Source organism: Chenopodium quinoa, unplaced genomic scaffold (genome assembly GCF_001683475.1).
Source record: "Chenopodium quinoa cultivar QQ74 unplaced genomic scaffold, ASM168347v1, whole genome shotgun sequence".
In the NCBI taxonomy this organism is placed as follows: domain Eukaryota; kingdom Viridiplantae; phylum Streptophyta; class Magnoliopsida; order Caryophyllales; family Amaranthaceae; genus Chenopodium; species Chenopodium quinoa.
The window spans coordinates 256,504-276,608 of record NW_018743363.1 but is presented as its reverse complement, the minus strand read 5'-3'; the positions used below and the strand labels follow the sequence as shown (position 1 = coordinate 276,608).

General features: G+C 33.5%; 2 protein-coding genes across 3 annotated transcripts; one reads left to right on the top strand and one right to left on the bottom strand.

The window, feature by feature from the left end:
* The first annotated feature begins 5,603 nt into the window (after positions 1 to 5,603).
* LOC110738063 (calmodulin-binding transcription activator 5-like) lies at positions 5,604 to 18,242 on the top strand. 2 transcript variants are annotated; one of them, XM_021918432.1, is made up of 14 exons: positions 5,604 to 5,763; positions 5,932 to 6,058; positions 7,782 to 7,907; positions 8,359 to 8,474; positions 9,091 to 9,179; positions 9,318 to 9,363; positions 11,590 to 11,722; positions 11,837 to 11,956; positions 12,044 to 12,102; positions 12,529 to 12,963; positions 15,126 to 15,820; positions 16,497 to 17,043; positions 17,449 to 17,757; positions 17,837 to 18,242. In XM_021918432.1, the coding sequence occupies exons 2-14, from the start codon at positions 5,995 to 5,997 to the stop codon at positions 17,885 to 17,887; spliced, it is 2,790 nt and encodes a 929-aa protein (XP_021774124.1). In that variant the 5' UTR covers positions 5,604 to 5,763; positions 5,932 to 5,994; the 3' UTR covers positions 17,888 to 18,242. The 2 variants fall into 2 exon arrangements, with proteins under 2 accessions (XP_021774124.1, XP_021774123.1); XM_021918431.1 differs by having other exon boundaries at positions 11,584 to 11,722.
* A 373-nt stretch (positions 18,243 to 18,615) lies between these two features.
* On the bottom strand, positions 18,616 to 20,105 carry LOC110738039 (GTP-binding protein SAR1A-like). The gene is made up of 3 exons (XM_021918404.1): positions 19,889 to 20,105; positions 19,659 to 19,790; positions 18,616 to 19,067 (listed from the first exon to the last, which is right to left on the bottom strand). The coding sequence occupies exons 1-3, from the start codon at positions 20,015 to 20,017 to the stop codon at positions 18,747 to 18,749; spliced, it is 582 nt and encodes a 193-aa protein (XP_021774096.1). The 5' UTR covers positions 20,018 to 20,105; the 3' UTR covers positions 18,616 to 18,746.

Genomic DNA, 20,105 nt, shown 5'->3' with positions numbered 1-20,105 from the left:
CTAAGTTGGATTATGTTTGTTGATAATTTTTCCATATCATGTTTCATATATTAGTGTTATAATTACTTCTATACTAAACCTTCATTATACATTTTGTATTACTTAATTTAATTTATTATTTATTATATTTCACTAATTATCATTTTCATGAGAGATGATGATTAGCTCACATGATTGAATAGTTAAAAAGTTAAACTCACATCTCCAATTTTCAAATATAAAGTAAAATTATACTCTAGTTTTCAGTATATTTATATTATTATAATTTTTGCTAAATATATAATTCAAATAATATAAGAAAGCAGGCTATACACCATATAAAAAATGGGATAGATGCAGCATGATCTAGGCCGTTTATAATCAATCAATTATCAGCCAATATCCAAAAGGCCCAAAATTTAAAACAAATAAAGAAAAGAATATTATATGTTTGTAATTTTGGCTGTTTCTGTAAATTGATTTTTAAATAATCAATTCGATCAAGAACATAATTCCTTTTATTTATTAATGGACAGCCATATTTAATAAATTTTATAAAATGGACAACCCTTAAAAAAAAATAGGAATATTCTTATGTAAAAATAATAACAATAAAAAAAAATTGAGAATCTACGTCTAAAAAGACAATCACACATTAAAATTCAATATATATATGATTCCATATTATTATATGTATGTAATTTTTTTTTTCAATGAAACTCATAATATGTAAGTTGTATAGTGAAAGTGAATATTTTTTTTTTAAATGAAAATTGTACAATGTAAGTTGGATAGTGAAAGTTATAATAATGCGGAAAGGTATCATTAAAGTTTCAATAAGTGAATATGTTTTGGAGAATTAGCTTCTATTTGTAGTCATTTTGATCTTTTGTTAAGCTTGGATATCAAAAAAGTAAAAAATTTAGGGTGTGTTCTGATTTACAGAACTGATCGAGCTAAACTGAACTATAATGAACTGAACTAAATTATTTATAAGAGAAGGAAATTAGGAATTGAACTGAACTGAAATTAAGCTGAAGAGAACATAACCGTAATTGCCCATATAATTTTGTGTAGTGTACTCCATACTTTTATAGATCTTGCCCTAGCTATGTACTCATAAACAATATTTTTCTTAATACTTCGTATAAATCACTAGCCAAAGCTCAAATACTCTACGAGTACAGTCTACATAGTACAACTACACAAGTATTAAGATTAAGATAACTCATTTGTCTTTATTTAGTTTTGGATTTTGCTGAAATGTCAAAAAATTGAAAAGCCCATGAAAATCAAGTGACGATCTTGATGAATTGACAACAGATTAAAGAACAACCCCCCAAACTTCTTCCCACTTTTTATAAATTATTACATATTTGTAAAATATATACTCTGTATTTATTAATTCAAATCTAATAAGACCTCATTTAATGTAGTTTCTTCTTAAAAAAGTTAGCATACATATATAAGGTTACAGTTTAACCAAAGGAGTTAAACGACAGTTCGATATAATTATAATAGAGTGAACTAAACATAACCTAAATTCAGAAATTGGAATAAGAAACGTACAAGTATTAAAGAAGAACTACCGAGTTTTTTTTTTCCTTACAATCTGCTCTCTTTAACCACCGATATTAACAAAACACTGGTAGCTTGACCTTTAAGCGACTAAAAGAGCCCCTTTTCTCGATATATTGCTTTATTTTGGTTGGAGAAGAAATATCTTTTTTTTTTTTTATTATTATTATTATAAAATAACAAAAACCTACAAAGTCAAAAGATTTACAAGAAATTAGTGGGGAACCGAGATACAATCTGGGCCCCCACCCCTCTAGCTATAGCGAACCCAATCCTGTTAAAGATGTGAGCAGCCGCACGAGCTCCAATATCCTGAGTCCTAGCGAACGCCTGAACCCGCTTCAGCAACGCAACGACATCCTTCTCTAATTCCCCCAATGAAAAAAAGGAGAAAGGAAGAAAACCATAGCCAATAGCCCTGCAACGCGCCCCATACGTTCATTAGTTTACTGAACTTACATGCAGCTAAACAGAATTAAAAAGTCAAATTGATGGCCTATTTGATTCGATGTTCAAAAATCATATGCTTCGTACTCACATGATCACATCATGTTGAAAATGGTTGAGAATCCACAATTTGTTGAGATTATATCTAAATTTCCCATTTGAATTCAATTGTAATGTATATTTATCAATTGAAATGCATCCAACACATATATATCACCTTATAAATAATGAAGACGTAAAACACCTTTGATTGTTTAAAGGTCACGTACATTCACCTTTTATTTAGAGGTAAGAAAAATAATCATTAAGAAGAAGCTAAGTCCAAGTGTCCAACCTCCTAACAAGGAAAATTCTTAATTTATCATAAGAAAAACATGTAAAAATGCTAGAGTTATTACATAAATCAATTTTCGTACTATCAAATGTACTAAATAGCTAGCCTCCATAGGCTCCATTAGTGATTCAGTTTGCAACATGATTTTCCTCTTGGTAGATGTGTTGGTTACTTAAATTGTGAAACTGAGTGAGGAGATCGATCGAGAACGAGTGTTTTCGATAATATGCTTGATTGATTGGCCAAATTAAAGGATTGCCCGGTCCTAATGTCTTCTATTGATTTGATGACAGGTTATCACCTCCAATTTAATTTGAATGTTCTGAATGCCACATTTGAAGAGCTTGCTAGTTAAACTCCTCTATTATGAATAGTTTGGTGTTGTCGATGTTAATTATATATAGATGCTTTAATAAGGGCTCCACTACTACCTTTGATGATGACTTGTTGCGTATCAGTCTTCAAAGTTGTTTTAAAAACGTTTTTGGGGGAGTTAAGCCTTCTTCCATGGTATAAGAATATATGATGTAGAATGACTATGAGTAGAAATGTAGAATGTTCAAGGGATCTTGGAATATGAAATACCTTCATGGAAAAGATATTTGTTAGGCGTCAAATTGCTCTTAGTGGTAAGTCCTAAATATCTCAAAATAAGGTTAATTTCATTGCAAAAGGTAATTACTATACACTACGTCTTTTTCTAGATGTCAAAGTTATACCTTGTGTTCCTTTTCTATATATCTCATATTTACCACCTCCTTTATTATTTTCTTCTACATTTTTATATGATTATAAGGTCATTTCAATTCAACTCAAAAAAATAGACTTAAAAGACATGGAGGTAGGATATTAAAATATTGGCAAATGGATGACCAACTATATGGTGGTAAATAGAATATATTTTTTATTTTGTGTTGATGAGCAAAATGTTTAATGGTGTTGCACAACAAAGATAGAAGTGTATGAAATTGAATAGCAAATGTATTTAGCACATACTAAATCAAACTAATACCTAATAGAGTAATAGTAGCTAATTAATACAGTAATATACCTAAATGATGACATATTGTTCACACTTAATAATTTGGAAACCTTTAGGAAGGACATTTTGGCGGTGCTTATGGTCCTAATGGGTGACCCACACGGCCACAGTCACACACCTTCATTTATGGGGTTTGCCTTTGGAAAATGGCAATAGTTCAAATCCTACCTCAATTCTTTTTTCAACTCGGTTGCAATTTATGTGATTTTTGATGTATTTATTTGCCTTTTATAATCATTTGGATGTATTTAACTCTTTTGTTAAAAAAATTGATACCATGGAGAAATACACAACGAAATAAGGGTCTGTTCTCGTACGTTTATTTTAATTCAGTTCAGCTCAGCTCAGTTCAGTTCAGTTCAACTCCTAATTTCCTTCTCTTATAAAATATTCAGTTCAGTTCAGTTCAGCCGAGTTCAGTCTATGAGAATAGGCCCTAAATCCAGCTAATAAATTTTCGCATAACAATATACCTTTTTTTCCCTATATAACTAACACATTTTATGTAGCTAGCCATGTTTGTCAACAAATATTTCAAATATAAAGATCTTCAATGATCTTATAATAAAAAAGTTATAAACATTTTATATTTAAAAAATAGACGTGGAGACGTATTTAACAAGTTAATGCTAAATCACAAAACAAAGTCAACGTAATTTATATAATTAGGCTTTGTTCACTTCATGTTAAATAATAATATTCAGTAAATATAATTTCAGTTCAGTAGAAACAATTTCAGTTCAGTAATAATTTCACTTCAGTAAAAATCAGTAAGTTGTTAGAGATAATTAACTTTTGCCAATTTTTATAAATTAGACAATTTTTTGTTATTCAAAATATAAATTAATACTCATACCAACTTTGAGATATTTATCTTACATAGGCTTTAACTGTAGGTAACCTATTTAACATGTTAAGTGTGACATATTTTCTGTTTGATTGGTTGACCCTTTACTTTATTTTATTTTTACAATTTAATTTATTTAAAAAATGATTTTAATTTTAAATAAATTATTAGCCCTTTTGAAGTGAATTTTAACCCATTCTATCCATGAGGTGCAATGATGAAAATTGTCTCGTTTGCATGCTGTAAAATTAGTCGATTAAGATTTTAGGGGTTGATAAAAAAAAAAAAACTCATAATTAATGCTTCGGGTAGCATACCTAAAACTCGTCTCAATTTGCATACGGAGTACTAAGCTTGTATAGGCAAACACAAATAATCATTTGGGAGGCAAAACATGACTTTACAAAAAGAAAGATGCTTTTAGGGGTGGTGCTTTGGCTTTGGTGGAGAGTGGAGACGAACAAATGTAGCAGCAACTTTAGTATATAATTGATCTTTGTTCCCCTATAATATAGGTTGATCATGGGCTTGGTTCAGCTTCAGCCATAAGGCATATAAATGACTGTTTCCGACCAAGAAAGGTACGTAGTTCGAACTAATTTCCATGCATAAGTTTAATTTCATGGGTTTAAAAATTATGCCCAAAGTTCTAGGCTTCAAAAGTATGTTTAAAGAAGAATATAGGAGTATAGGACTAGAGGAGAGATCGATCAGGATAAAACAGTAAAATATATTCCATTATGACATTATCTTAAGAATTGCGATACTCCGGGTTACATAAATAAGATGTGGTACAAGAAGAAGGGATAAAGAAAAGGGTAAAGAGAGAATTAATAAGGGTATTTTAAAAAATTGTCAATTATTAAAATCTTATTTCAGTCCACAATGTATTTGAGCTTTTTTAAAAAAAGTTTTTTATTATTATTATTATTATTTTTATATCCATTATATCATCTTTGTCTCATCCTTTTATTTCTCTTATCTCTATCTCTCATGCTAGAAAGTAGAAATCCTACAAAGATCAGCGTCATGCCATCATAGGCTCATAGCTCATTTTAATTATACTTATCTTAACACACATGAATTTTATTACTTTGAACTATTTCTTGATGATTTGTGTCGTAATATTGAATAATTTTATTAACATTAATTCTGAATATTCTTTTATAGTATAATGTATTAACTATTAATCGATCATTCCTATTATCCTATATTTAAAATTTTATGTCTGAATTGTTACATCGTGTATATAAAAGCTCTAGGCATCAATTACTCGAATAAGCCATGACAATGTACGCGTACATATTTATTATTTCCAAAACTCATAGCATAAAAACGGAAAGAGGTAAGAAATGACTAAATGAGTCAATGACCCAGTTCATTTAAGAGCACAATCCCTATTTTTGGTCAGCATTGTTGAGACTTGGCGTTATAAACCCTTTAAAATCAACCTGTCTAAAAAAACCCCTGTAAAATCCTTATTATTTCTTATTGCTGTCTTGAATTTTCTAATTGCTGGTAACAAATCAAAATCAAGTACGAATTTCTTTGTCCTAATCTTTTTTAGTAGAGCAATTATATTTTTCATCTTTTTTTAATTGCGTTTGATTGGCCTTCTTATTTAATTCTTCAATTATATAATATATGCTTTTTTATTGTACAAATTATTTGATTATTTCTGCTGAAATTGGCAATTGTTTTCAGTTGGGTGTTAATGATTCTGCAAATTATCATCTGGGTATAAGCTGATAAGGCTCAATTATCATCATGGAGAGCGGTTTTAATGGCGGACTTGCGGGATTTGATATTCATGGGTTTCGCACCATGGAAGGTACTGTAATAGATTAATTTTTTGATCGATTTCTTTGCTGCTTTCAAGATGATGTCATTTTTTTTAATTTAATTTTATAATTTTTTGTTTTATTATATTGCTATAAATTTTTGAAAGTTTTGATTTCTGTTATTTTCCCTCTTTCTTTCTTTCTGTTTGTTTTTTTCTTTATTTATTTATATTTATTTATTTTAATTATAAGGTTAAATTGATTTGAATATATAATTAATTTTGGTGTGATTATTGCTGAAGATTATATTGGGTTGGTTTCGGAATATTGTAGCTGTTTTTGCTACTGGTGTTTTGCAAGGAGACTGTAGTGTTATTTTTACCTTTGAATTTGCTGTACTTGATCACTTGATGTAGAATGTGAAACTCGGCCCAAGTTCGGATTGGTTTGAGTTATGTAGAGTTGGGAATTCGGCTTAAGTAGATGTGTAGATTGAGGCCAGTATCATAATTGTATAAATTTGAATCCCGGGGGTAGGGAGTGGGGGCGCGTGGGGGTGGGGAAGGGGGTGGGGGTGGGGTTGCCTGGATGTTGGTTAAATGGTCAATGCAATGATTCTTATGTCTTTTAAGTGCTGATTGTCGACTAATGAAAGAATAGTTACAAACAAGCATGGTAGTTATAGCTTTGTTCCTCGAGGTAGGGATGATTAGTAGGTGATCAACTTGCATTTGTAGTGTTAATCAGTCGTTACTACCAATAGAGCGTCTGCTTGCCTTTTCAGCCAGTGCCATTGATTACAACTGATTTAGGGCCTAATTTCAGGAATAGGTAAGATAAAGGTTACCCTAATAGGTTGAGATAAGTTCAAGTAAGAAAACTTAAGTTCTGATAAGTAAAAATCCAGTGAATCGAATGCTTCCTTAAGGATTCATTGGATATGGTTTTCACACTCTTTGGTTTGAAGGTCTGAACCAACTTATCTTTTACTTGGGCTTTTTGTTGGAATCTGGATGTCTGATGAAACGTTTTTACTCTTAAATCATCTCCTTACCCAAAACCCATTGAGCTTGAAGGGTGTAGATGGTATTCCTAACTTGTATCTAGACATTTTAAATTTAGTTATCTTTGTAAGAATACTGATTGCACTCCTGCTATTGAAATGTATTGAGTTTTATAGGTTACTATATGTGATACTACAATATTTGCAGGAACTTTATCAAAAATTAAACTTGCGGTTGGAGGTCCATGCCACCCACACAATAAACGGCTCTATAAATTTTTGCTATCTTATCTTTGGTCTACTGTGATGGTAGTCTATAATCTATAGCTATTGTACCATGCATGTTTGAATGTCATGCACAAAGTTGACTCTTTGCACTTATGTCAAGTATGGAAGAACCCAGCAGAAAAGGTTTAATGTGATTGCATAGGTGAAGTAACAGAATTTTAGTCCTGAGGCTCGTTCAAAGGACAAAACATATGATTTGCTATTAGATATGCTTGATGTGATGGACCCATATTCTGACTCATGGGCATGAACAAATGCTTTTGGTTATTTAATTAGTTTGTATAGGTATCTGCTGCTGCTTTTTGATTAGTCGTTCTTCTCTTGTAATTTTTGTGATTTTGTTCAGGCAATGTTTTCTCAAAGCTTATCTCTCCCCTTCAATTGTAGATTTGTAGTGGGCCCATGGCAGTAATTATGATCTTTGAAGTACTTTTTCTGGTATAAGGTTTTGAAGTTCGTCTCATCTTTTTTTTTGTTGACAGATTTGGACATCCCAAACATAATGAAGGAAGCCAAGAGCAGGTGGCTCCGTCCCAATGAGATCCATGCTATACTGTTTAACTATGCTTATTTTACCATCCATGTCAAACCAGTGAACTTACCAAGAGGTAACTATCTTCTCTAGTAAGTTTTTTATGTGATCGGAGTCTGATTCTGGACCTGCGAAAAGTGATTGAGATTCAATTAGCAACTATTAAACATTTGTGGCTTGAGCCAATTTTGGTACTTGTTTGGAAATTGGCTTATGTGCCACTTTACACCAGTTTACAGATGCCCGCCTATGATTGGCTGGTAAGCTGGTTACATTAGCTTGAATATATATTGTTAGCAGTTAATATAGTTGCTGTTAATGATATTAATAACTGTTGCATGTCTGAGAAATTATAATGTTGTGTATTACAGTTTTGTTGACTTTATCGTGATTATATTGTAAATTTGTAATTATATGGTGTTGCAACTGTCTATGTAGATTGTATACAACCCTATGTTTATCTTATTTTTACGGTTTTACCTCATTGAATGTATTCTTAAATTTATCATTTTGAACAATTTTCTCAGGGGGCACGATTGTGTTATTTGATCGTAAAAAGCTACGGAATTTCCGGAAAGATGGTCACAATTGGAAGAAGAAAAAAGATGGAAAAACTGTTAAAGAAGCTCATGAGCACCTCAAAGTGAGAAACTGAGAACTTTAATTATTGGAATTATAGTCTTTATTAAAGTCCTTAAATTATCTATTGATATTCCCCTTCCCTTTGTCATGGTTCAAGCTTCATTCTCCTGGAATTTTTTGAACTTCAGTACTCTTCTGTGCATGGATTTTATCTCAGCTTACTTTGATGATACTTTCTTAACAAATTAGTGTTCAAAGTTTGAAAATGTAGTAGTGGTTGTTAAAATCTTTTTGGTGTGTGTTAACATTCATTTGCATATCAGTTGACGGGTTTGCCCTTCTCTTAATGTGACTGTGCCCACTATTTAGTATGTTTCCAGCTTCCTCTTGCTTCAGGAATCTGGAGCTTTTGCTCCCCCCCCCCCCCCCAATTTACAATCTAGCCTATCTTCTGTGTTGGAGATAATTTTTTGTCTGATGTTCAACTATAAACGTAAAAAAGAGTTTTGTGGCTGTAATTTAATGCTTAATTGTAAGAAAATTACGTAGCCATGTCAATTTGTGGGTTAATTCTCAGTGCTTTATACTTCATTGTTCCATACAGATTTAAATCTGTTTTGTTTTGCTGAATTTTCCATTTGATGTCTTCTTTCCTCACATTTCCCTCCTTTTTCCAGGTCGGTACTGAAGAAAAAATACATGTGTACTATGCTCATGGTGAAGATAACCCAAACTTTGTCCGCAGGTGTTACTGGTTGCTTGATAAGTATGTATGTTTGAAACCATTCAGTTTATTGGTTCACAAATTGAAATTTTGTAGTAATCAAACTAGCATACACCTTTTGTTTTCTTGTGTCTAAATATCTTCAGATAGGATTGATTGCTATTTTCATTGTTGTTCCAGGTCTTTGGAACATATAGTGCTTGTTCATTACCGTGAAACTCAAGAGGTTAGCTTCTTGGCTTATTAATTAATGACTTGAGAATAGATCTGTAATTTTTCTGGAATTTAGCTTTCCGTTAAAGGCTCAAGGGTATCCTGACTTGATTTCTAGAAGAGTTGGGAGTAGAATTGAGGGTATAAGAGGCTAATCTAATGCTAGAGAGCTAGTTTTGAAAGTGGATGGTGGTTGGAGAAGAGGGGTTTCTATATTTAGGATGAATTGTTGGCAATTCCTCTTTCATATTCTAAGAAATGAGTTTAGTCAGTAATTTTTGCTGCCTTTTGTGATTCTTTATAATTGCAAACTGGGTAATCATTGCAACAACCTCAATTGACCAGTACATTGTGCTATTTCTGTTTCGAAAACATTTTGACCTTTCCCCGTTTCTTTGCATGGAAAGAAACAAAATCCTGCATTTTAGCATCATATTGTAAATGCATACACAAATAGTGATTAACAATTGCATATATAACAGTGACAAACCCTAACATTGTTGTGAATGACACAGAGTAAGAAACTAGCTTAAGGGGAAGGGTAGTTTAGGCAATGCATAATTAATTGTTAGATAAGAGGTAGCTCAAGCTACATAAAGAGGGAGTTAAACTATATACAGAGGGGTTTAGGGAAAGAACGTATGATGAAAATAATGAGAGTGTTAATTTACTTGTTTAATTTTGATTAGTTTAAAATAGAGTAGCTACTCTAAAGCGGGAACTGTAAACACTGTTGTTGGTGTCTTAATTGCACCAACATTTTCATCATCCATTAAACTTACCCAAATTTAATTCTTCTACCTCAATTCTATTAACACTCCTGGAAGACAAAACTATGAAACATATTGGCAGTTTACTCAATCTCGCCTGGCCAATGTGGCAACTTATACAGGGTGAGTTTATGAATTGAGTATACATTGTACTTTTTATATAGGGTGACGTTCCTGTGAGCCTTCAATGTAAGTTTTTAAGATTGAAGTGTCAATTTTCAAGTATTCTATGTCTGTCTCACAAGTGTCATTTATTATTTTATTTTATTTTTTAATTTTTACATCAATTTTTCAAGTATCATTTCTCACAATGCCAGTTTTTGAGATTGAATGTCATTTTCAAGTAATTTCTCTGTTTATGAGTCCTGCTTTTCAAATTGCAAGTGTTCTATGTGAATTACTCCTTCCATTTTTTTCTAAAAAAAAGCTAGAGTTGAGATTGCACGGAGTTTTAAGGGGTTTAATAAAATAAGATGTTAATGGGTAGATAAAATTATTATTTTATTGAAAAGTAAAGTGGTGTGAGAGGGAGTGGAGACCATTGGAGAAGTGAGAAATGATAAAGTAAGAAAGAGTGAGGACATTAGTGGGTAAAGATATATTATTAAGTTGTAAGAGATTTCCAAAAGAGGAAGTGCAGTTTTTTTTTTAAAAAAGGGACGAAAATAGCAAGTGTAGCTTAAAAAAAAAACAGAGGGAGTATCAATTTTTCATTATCAAAACTCCAAAGCCAGCTTTTTAAATTTGAGTGTCAGCTTTTAAATATATTGTCAGTTTTACAAGGTTTTTGTCAGTTTTACGATTGTCCTCTTCTAAGTATTCTGTCTCAGTTTTATATGCAGTTTTTCATCTTTTTCTTTATTGCATGTTTTAGTGTTGGCTCTTAACCGATTAACACCACAATGATGGTGTATTTTGTGGTGCGGATTCAAGGAGAGGGTCACACAAGAACCTAAGTCTGAGTGGATATGTACATGTATCAATGTATGTCTTGCTAGTTGCTACTAGTTTGCGTAATCTTATAGATTTGCCGTCTTTTGGTTTTGGGCATCCACTTCGGCACTACATTTTGTAAGATATTGATTTTTTTTTCCTCTTGTAGATAATCTATCTTTTTTTAGGTAAGGTCAAATTTTGGGTTTCAATTAGACCACTGCTCAAGTGCCTGATGGGGGGTGTGGATATAAGGGTTCAGGCTTATTTGTATTTTTTTTACTACCTCTGATTTTTTTTAGTTGCAACTTTGGAATATTTTATTTCTCTCAAATGATACCCCAAAGTTGCAACTAAAAAAAAATCAGAGGTAGTATTATAAACGGAAGTGCTTTCTGTGATCTCCACTGGGATTTTGTTGTTGTTCTGAATTCAAAAGCCTTACTTTGAAGCTGTGGTGTTTTATATTTTATATTTTATTTTATTTTATTTTATTTTTGTATAAATTTTGTAATTTTTTTTATAATCAGTTACAGGTTTCTCCAATCACACCTACAAATTCAAGTTTCCGTTCGGACTTATCTGACTATTCGGCTTCTCCACTTATGTCAAGGGGAAATGACTGCATGGTTGATCAAGTAAATTACCCAGCCATGAAAGCATGCACAGGTAGTTGTTTGAAAATGTAAAATTATATATCAGATGTTGCCTAACCCCCTGGCCCCTTCTTTCTCCTCTTGAAGTATTGTGGGCTTCTAACTTTCTCTGTGGAATGTCAATCAGATCTTGGTGATGGTATCAATGTGAACCATCATGAAATGAGACTGCATGAAATCAACACACTTGATTGGGATGAGCTTTTATTGCTGAGTGATCCCACCGAAGCAACTTTAACTACTAAAGGTAACTATGATGCTCTTCACAGAACAGTGCCAATAGACTGCATCAAATTTCTTTCTCATTTCCTTTATTTTGCATCTTTTCAAGCAGAACAGACTCCATACCTTCATCAAGACAACCAACCTGCCGCATTTACATCAGAAAATAATGTAAGTAGGTGATCTGAGGCTAAGTTTATGAGAATAAAAAGTTCCTCTTTCCTGTATTATTTGTTGTCTAACAGCTTCTATGCCTCTCAATTCTCAACCATAAAAGTAGTTCGTTCACAATAGATGCTACTAGTTTCATGTTCCATCACCTCATCTCAGTAAAGGCTGTCCTTGCTCCTTTCCTTGATATCATACCTTTAAAATAAAAGTGGGAAGCCTGTAGGAGCTCTTAGTTAATACTGCTAGGATTAATACGATTACATTATTACATTAATCAATTAGATCTACTGACGGTAAGATGCAGGTGTGTTCTAATTGTTACTCTAAAGAAATTATAAGTATAAATATAAGATTTATTGAATGCAGTTGATTGTAGTTACTTGATTTAAGCTTTCAGGGATAACTTGATTTCTTTTGCATTTGCAGGGTAGCATTTTGTCAACTGGAAACCCTCATCTTGATATGCTGACTTCTGGAAATTCTATGAACCCTGTTGCAGGGACAAGTCCTGCACAATTCAGTAATGTGGGTGACATGTATCTTTCCTTGATGGGGGTTCAAAAAGATCCAAAGGTGGAAGGAAAAATCTATGATATGGGGACTGTAGGTGCAGGGAATTTATCAAACAAAATGGCAAAAGATGGTTTGCAAAGTCAAGACAGCTTTGGAAGGTGGATGAATGAAATTATAGTCGACTCGCCTGAGTCAGTGGATGATCCTTCATTTGAATCTTCTGGAGCAACTAGTCATGGATCTCTTGTGTCTTCAGGAGCAGTAAATCATGAAGGACCTGTCCCAGCACAGATCTTCTGTATAACTGATATCTCACCAACATGGACATTTTCAACTGAAGGAGCAAAGGTTAGTATTAACTTGCAAGTGTAACTATGTTACTCATGGCATAACGGCCATTTCATTTATCAGGTCATTTTGTGTTAAATGGGCAGTCACTAATTTGGATTTGTAGAAGTAAGAAGAAGAAAATTTGGGGAAAATTGATTGTAATTTGGTGAAATAAAATCATCAAATAGGGTTTACAGTCCCTGTCTTAGGACCAGTTAGACATTCCCAATTACAAACTAAAAAAAAATGTGAACTTCTCAATAATTTTCCGCTTTGTTTCCTCTCAACGATCTCCTCAATGTATAAGCATTTATTAATTTCCTTCCCATCCTCACCTCTAACAATTTCACCGCCTTGCTCCCCAAGCTATTCTTATCCAACAAATATTGTCATACTACATGTGGTTAAAGGCAGAGCTGTCTAGCGTTAATGTTTTAAAAAATTTAGCTGCCTAATTTTTAGTTAGCTTCTTAAATTATAAGAGACTATCTTTTTTCCCATGCGTCTGTGTCTGTTTAGTCTAATTCTGAAATGAATATGCTCGGTGAAACTTATTTTTAGGACTTAAAATCTATAAGCTTGAGGATAAGAAATTTTTGACCTAATTTCACTTTTGAACTGCACTTGATCTGATCACTATATGGGGCCCGAATGTTAGATTTAGTTTCATGTGATAAATTTCGAAGGAAGACTATGAACTCATAGCTGAGAGCTGTAACATTTAGTGTAGTATGTTGATGCTGAATTGTTTGTCTTTGCAAACCAGTTATCTGGTTCAGAATAGTGTGAGAATTATGAAATGCTTGAGGTTTACATAGTCAAAATATGCATGCATGCATCCTAGTTCTACAGTTGACCATATAGTCCATATCACAATACATACGTTTATTCCATCTAAATAAAGCAACTCTAGACACAAAATACTGCATGTAAAGGAATTTGATTGTTTGGCTTGGCATGATTTTATATTAGCACGAACATAATATCTGTGAGCACAACATTACTTTTTTAAAGCTATCATGTGGACTGTGGAGTGCATAGGCACCAAATTTGAGGTAAATGCAAACAAATTTCCCAATTAAAATGCGACTTTGGAGGTTTATATATCCTTTGATAAAGATCTAATGTTGATATTGTCTCTTTGCTATTTGTTTGGACGAAGATCTACTGTTGATACTGTCTTTGCTATTTGTTGGAGAACTCTCCATGGATGCACAGCACACACATCTAGCTGCTTTGGTGAATCAATATTGAAGAGTGAACTATAACTGTCCTCACTGCTCTTTGTTAACCTTAAGATTTTTTTTCCATTTAGAACTTGTTTATTATTCTCTCAGTCTTTTTAATGATTAACCCATTGAGAGTTCTGTTTTTGCTAAGCATGTGGGTACCTTTTATCTTTTTATTTCTTTAATTAAGGGGTAAAGTTGTGAGAAAGTGTGATATCCCTTTTTCTAAGCATTACGTAGGCCGAAGAGAAAAGGTGAGAAAAATTGAAGTTTCCTACCATTTCAAAACTGAAGACTTCATTTTTTTTTTTCACCCTTCTAAATTCCATCAACTAAATCTTGTTCATTGTAATTTGGAACGGTACTTGGATATGTGGCAATTGAAGCATAATTTCAAGAAGTTATTGCATAGAGAATAGAACTGCAAAGTACAAAATTGAGAAGCATATGCTTGAACGCAAGAGAAATTAGATAAAATTTGAATTTTGATTGAGAACCTGGGGCTGTAATATCTAGGTCTGGGTTTCTAAATCGCTGACAAAGAGCTAGGATTTCGGTTTAGATGCATTTTGTCCCATAATCTCAAAATAGAAGGTTCCAATTTTAGAGAAAGTTAAAGAGTGATCTACCAAAAAAAAAATACAGCACGTTTTTGGTCAAATGGGACTCATTGGAGTAGCGAAGGAAATGGCAATTATTAAGGGATGGGAGTAGTTGTTAGCAATTTAGATGGCCTCTCTTATAAAGGCTGTTATAAAGGTTACTTGGGTTCTGCTGATAAACAGATTGGGACTATCTAAGTGGCACGAGAAATAGGATGAATTATCAGGACTTGCAATTGTGTAGTTCAACATGAAATCATCAATTCTTTAATTTAACATGTTACTGTTTCCTAATTTGGTCATTTGTGAACCTTCATTTATTTATTCATCTATTTATTTATTGTTGCAGATATTAGTTGTTGGATTCTTTCACCAAGAATACCGACACTTAGCAAAGTCAATTGTATATTGTGTGTGTGGTGACACATGTGTTCCTGCTGAAATTATTCAAGTTGGAGTGTTTCGCTGTATGGTTTCGCCCCAGAGTCCTGGATCCGTGAACTTTTACTTGAGCATTGACTGTAGCACACCCATAAGTCAAGTGCTTACTTTTGAGTTCCGTCCTCCAGCAATTACTAATCAAGCTGTTAGAGAGGATAATTCTCAGTGGGATATGTTCCGGATACAGATGAGACTTGCATTTTTGCTTTTTACCACATCAAGGAGCCTTGACATTCTATCTAGCTTAGTGTCACAGAGTGCTTTAAAAGAAGGGAAAAATTTTGCTCTCAAATACTCAAATGTTGCTGATAGCTGGGCTTATTTTGCAAAACTAATACAAAGTGGTAAGATCACATTGGAACGAGCTAAAGACAATTTGTTTGAACTCTCTATTAAGAGCAGGCTTAAGGAGTGGTTGTTGGAAAGAGTAGTTGATGGCAGTAAAATCTCTGAACGTGATGATGAAGGTCAAGGAGTTCTGCATTTGTGTGCTATCCTTGGTTATACATGGGCAATTTATTTATTTTCCTACAGCGGCTTATCATTGGACTTCAGGGATAAGTTTGGATGGACTGCTCTTCATTGGGCTGCATATTACGGGAGGTATGTCAAAGTCAAACCATCTTTATTGCATTGCTGACTATGTATTGGTTGTTCATCAGCTTATTGCATCCAATCATACATTATTATGGCTTGTTAGTACTAGGTAATAACTTAAGGTGAATATGAAGTTTGTTTGTATTTTTATCATTTATCTCTGGAGAGTGTCTAAGTATTGGCTCTCCGTTAGCAAACATTTGGGCTTGTGGTAATGAAATTGAATGAAGCACAGAAAAGTCTCACAAATCAAGATTTACTACCCTTAAATTTCCTTGGACATTTCATTTAAGTTACTACCATGTGAATAGAACAGTTATTTAAATAAGAGTAACTGATTTTACCTGGTCTTTAGGATAGCACATTTTAAAATCTTTGTTCAGGCTTTTTTTCTCTATTTTGCATAAATATCCCTTCTGAAGGTTAATGTAAGTATGCAACCTAAATCAAACTGTAGTACGTATCAATAAATTTGCCTGGTCTTAGGATAACTATGCAGTGTTATGATGTACTTGCATTGTAGTATAATACTTATTGAGCAATATTTGTGAAATTTTCTGAAAAGGGAAGTGGTGCAATAATTAAAAAATGGAGGAAGTATAAATTAACAAGACAACTCATTCAATGATTTTGAAGTATGGCTGTTCATTTTTGATGATTGGCTCCAAGATTTGCTTTACAGGGAGAATATGGTTGCTGTCCTTCTCTCTGCTGGAGCAAAGCCAAACTTGGTTACTGATCCAACTTCTGATAACCCTGGTGGGTGCACAGCTGCTGATGTTGCATTTAAGCAGGGTTTTGAGGGCTTAGCTGCTTATCTTTCTGAAAAGGCTTTGATTCAGCAATTTGAAGATATGAAGGTTGCAGGAAATGTTGGTGGCTCTCTTGAAACCCACACTTATGAGACTGCGAATCCCAGCAACATAACTGAAGAGGATCTCTATCTGAAGGATTCCTTGGCAGCTTATCGTACAGCAGCTGATGCTGCTGCACGCATACAAGTTGCTTTTAGGGAGAATGCACTCAAGCAAAAGACGAAAACTGTTGAATTCTTAAACCCAGAGACTGAAGCACAATATATTGTTGCAGCAATGAAGATACAGCATGCTTTCAGAAACTATGAGTTACGGAAGCAGATGGCTGCTGCTGCTCGCATACAACATAGATTCCGGACATGGAAATTTCGTAGAGAATTTCTCAATATGCGACGAAAAGCTATCAAAATTCAGGTAAATGCTAGATCTTGATGCTCATGCTGTCATACTGATTAAAGTATTAGCTGCTCCTCCGTGGTTGTGTCATCACTTGTATTTTTTTTGTACATAAAATTTAGGAATACCTTTGACCTTATATATGTTGAGTAGGATCCAAGATCATCCTTCTTGAAGGTTTTCATATGCTTCAATTATTTGATGTGATGCAGTACATATGATAGTGAGATCCTTATATCTTGTTGATTTCCCTCAATATTCTGAGATACTTTATAGCAGGGAACTTTCTGATCATCAGTCAATGTGTCTGATCCTCACTGCCAGTGTCTGAGTCTGTAGCACACACCTTATATGCATAATTACTCTGATTTATTATCATATTATTGTTCAAATGAGATAGCTCTGATCTTGTCCTTAATTCAGGCTGCATATAGGGGCTTCCAAGTGCGCCGCCAATACCGAAAATTTATATGGTCTGTTGGGATTCTTGAGAAAGCAATACTGAGATGGCGACTGAGGAGGAAAGGTCTCCGTGGTGTTAAGGTTGAAATTGAGGAGCCTGTTGATGATCAGAGGCGAGATAGTGACACAGAGGAAGACTTCTATCGAGCTAGCAGGAAACAAGCTGAGGAGCGTGTTGAAAAAGCTGTAGTCCGTGTACAATCTATGTTCCGTTCAAAGCAGGCACAGCAAGAATATCGAAGGATGAAATTAGCTCATACACAAGCACAGGTGCATAGAATTTTAACATCCTTTCTAAATTCTAATGGTATTTACTAATAAAAGGCTAAGCAAATTTCATTCTCTGCAGCTTCACTTCGAAGATTCAGGCAATCCTAATGGCTATATGACCGATATATAGTCAGCTGCACGTTAGAATTTTTTCGTGGGAGCGTATTATGGTTATATGGGGAAAGTGATGCTGTTTCAGCTCTGTACATGTCTTGTAAAGGTGTAGATATGTAGAATTGGTCAGTTTGCCCCGCACGTAGTACTACCCTTCGAGTCAGGGGCTCATGCAAGCCTCTGAGAATTGCCCTTTCTTTTCTTTTTTTTGGAGGGAGGTGGACTTTTATCATATAAGATTACTGTTGGAGGACAGAATACTGGTTCACCTTCAGCTGTAAAAACTTTAGGTTATCTGTGTTGCATAAATCTAATTAGGACATAATTCTGGTTCTCTATTGATATACCTGCTCACTCATCCAATCTTTATACTTGTTTTCGCAGTCGTAATATATCACAAGAGTTAACCTAATGATAAGAAGTCCATGGGAAATTTTCTCAAGAATTTATTTCAAGTAAAAAAGAAACAAAATTGAATCTTCTTCTAGTATTTAGGATTCTGACCCAATATGCTTCTAAACGTTGGGGCGTTATTGTTACTTGTACTAATTTTAGTAATTAGATTTTAAATAACAAAAATACGTTAACACTTTAGGCACATATTATTTGTACTTTTAACGTTTTTAGCACCAATCTGCCAAATAATTTAACGGCAATTAATAAGACATGTAAGAGGATGCATAAAATAGATTAAGAGTAATGAGATTGTTATATTAGGTAGAGTTCAATATTGTACTCCCTCCGTTTATATTGATTAATATGTATGAAATAAAGACAAGTACCGAGTACTTTATAAGTACGTGTTACAAATTAGAAAACCTTTCTCAACAAGAATCAACCTAACTAGTCTTTCTCGACAATAAAAAGAGAATGAATTAAAGGTATTGAGTGAGCCACTTAAAACCCTCTCCATACCCCATCTTACGAACAACACTACACATGAAAACCTCCAACGGACGTACATTGCTATCATCCTCAATGTTAACTCTACCCTTACCCGTCGTGCAGTTCATCAGATCCAACTCGTAAATCAAGTCACTCTCCGAGGCGGCCTTTAAGAGGTCGATCTTGTTGCCTAGGATGAGGAACGGGACCTTATATAGTGTTTCTTCGGTAAGAAGTGCATTGAGCTCCATCTTAGACTCCGAGAACCTTTCTCTGTCACTAGCATCAACTAGGTAGATAACAGCGTCCACCTACATTGCACACAACACATACTTAAATTCGAGGATTCGAGGTATATGTAACACATGTAGAATGTAACACATTATATGTTGTGAATAATTGTGATAGACATGTAATATATCATAGAATCATTAGGAAACTAAGGCAGACACCATAAAATTAGTCGTGTAACATCTTTATAGTGTTAGTTGCTTCTTTATATCTCACTCGACAAAATTACCATCAAGCTAGAATTACAAGGCATGAGTTTGATGCTTTTACTACTCACTTGTATTCTTGTAATGTTGTAACACGATATAAGACACAGTTAAAAGTACAACCACAAGATTTCCTCCCTCCATCCGAAAATAATATTTAACACAAAAACTTTTGGTTGTTAGCTTGTGATATCACAAGAATTTATAAGCCCTCCTAATGTCATATTATTGAACTTTCAAAGATGATCTGTCAATAAAAACTTAAAAAGTGCACGTGAAAGAATAGTATTTATAAATCAAGATTGTTTTCTAGGAAAATCATGTCATATCCTTAATTATGCACAAAGTGTATATAATAAAGGGTTCAAACGTGAGTTAAACATAGATACGTAGTTAAATCAATACCTGAGTATAATAATCCTTCCAAATTCGACGAGCAATTCTATGGCCACCCAAATCAAAAGCCTTAAAATTAACCCTTCCAATACTCAATTCTTCTGATGTAGGTTGTTGTGTTGGTTGATGTTGCACCAATCTCTGCACCCACAAACCAAATTAAGGTTAATTATCACAAACCCATGTAAATTAATCAATTAATTATCACAAAAAACACAAGAATAATTAAATTTAAGAACCTCGTCTTTCAACATTTGAAGCAAAGTAGTCTTGCCAGCATTATCAAGGCCCAAAAACAAGATTTTAGCTTCTTTTTGCCATATTCCTAGTGTTGCTAATATATCATAGAACCAATCTACTAGAAACATTTTTCTTCAACTAATTCGATTGAATAATCAATCAAAAACTAAGAAATTTAATATGATCAATAAAATTCTAGACGAAAATATAAGAGAA

What these genes read in the sequence shown, in the direction of transcription:
- LOC110738063 (XM_021918431.1), top strand. Translation starts at nt 5,995, where the DNA reads ATGGAGAGCGGTTTTAATGGCGGACTTGCGGGATTTGATATTCATGGG. An exon ending in AGCAACTTTAACTACTAAAG is followed by an intron (nt 11,957 to 12,043) that starts GTAACTATGATG and finishes CTTTTCAAGCAG; the next exon opens with AACAGACTCCATACCTTCAT. An exon ending in TAGCTCATACACAAGCACAG is followed by an intron (nt 17,758 to 17,836) that starts GTGCATAGAATT and finishes CATTCTCTGCAG; the next exon opens with CTTCACTTCGAAGATTCAGG.
- LOC110738039 (XM_021918404.1), bottom strand. Translation starts at nt 20,017, where the DNA reads ATGTTTCTAGTAGATTGGTTCTATGATATATTAGCAACACTAGGAATA. An exon ending in TTCAAATGTTGAAAGACGAG is followed by an intron (nt 19,791 to 19,888) that starts GTTCTTAAATTT and finishes TTGTGGGTGCAG; the next exon opens with AGATTGGTGCAACATCAACC. An exon ending in GGAAGGATTATTATACTCAG is followed by an intron (nt 19,068 to 19,658) that starts GTATTGATTTAA and finishes TGTGCAATGTAG; the next exon opens with GTGGACGCTGTTATCTACCT.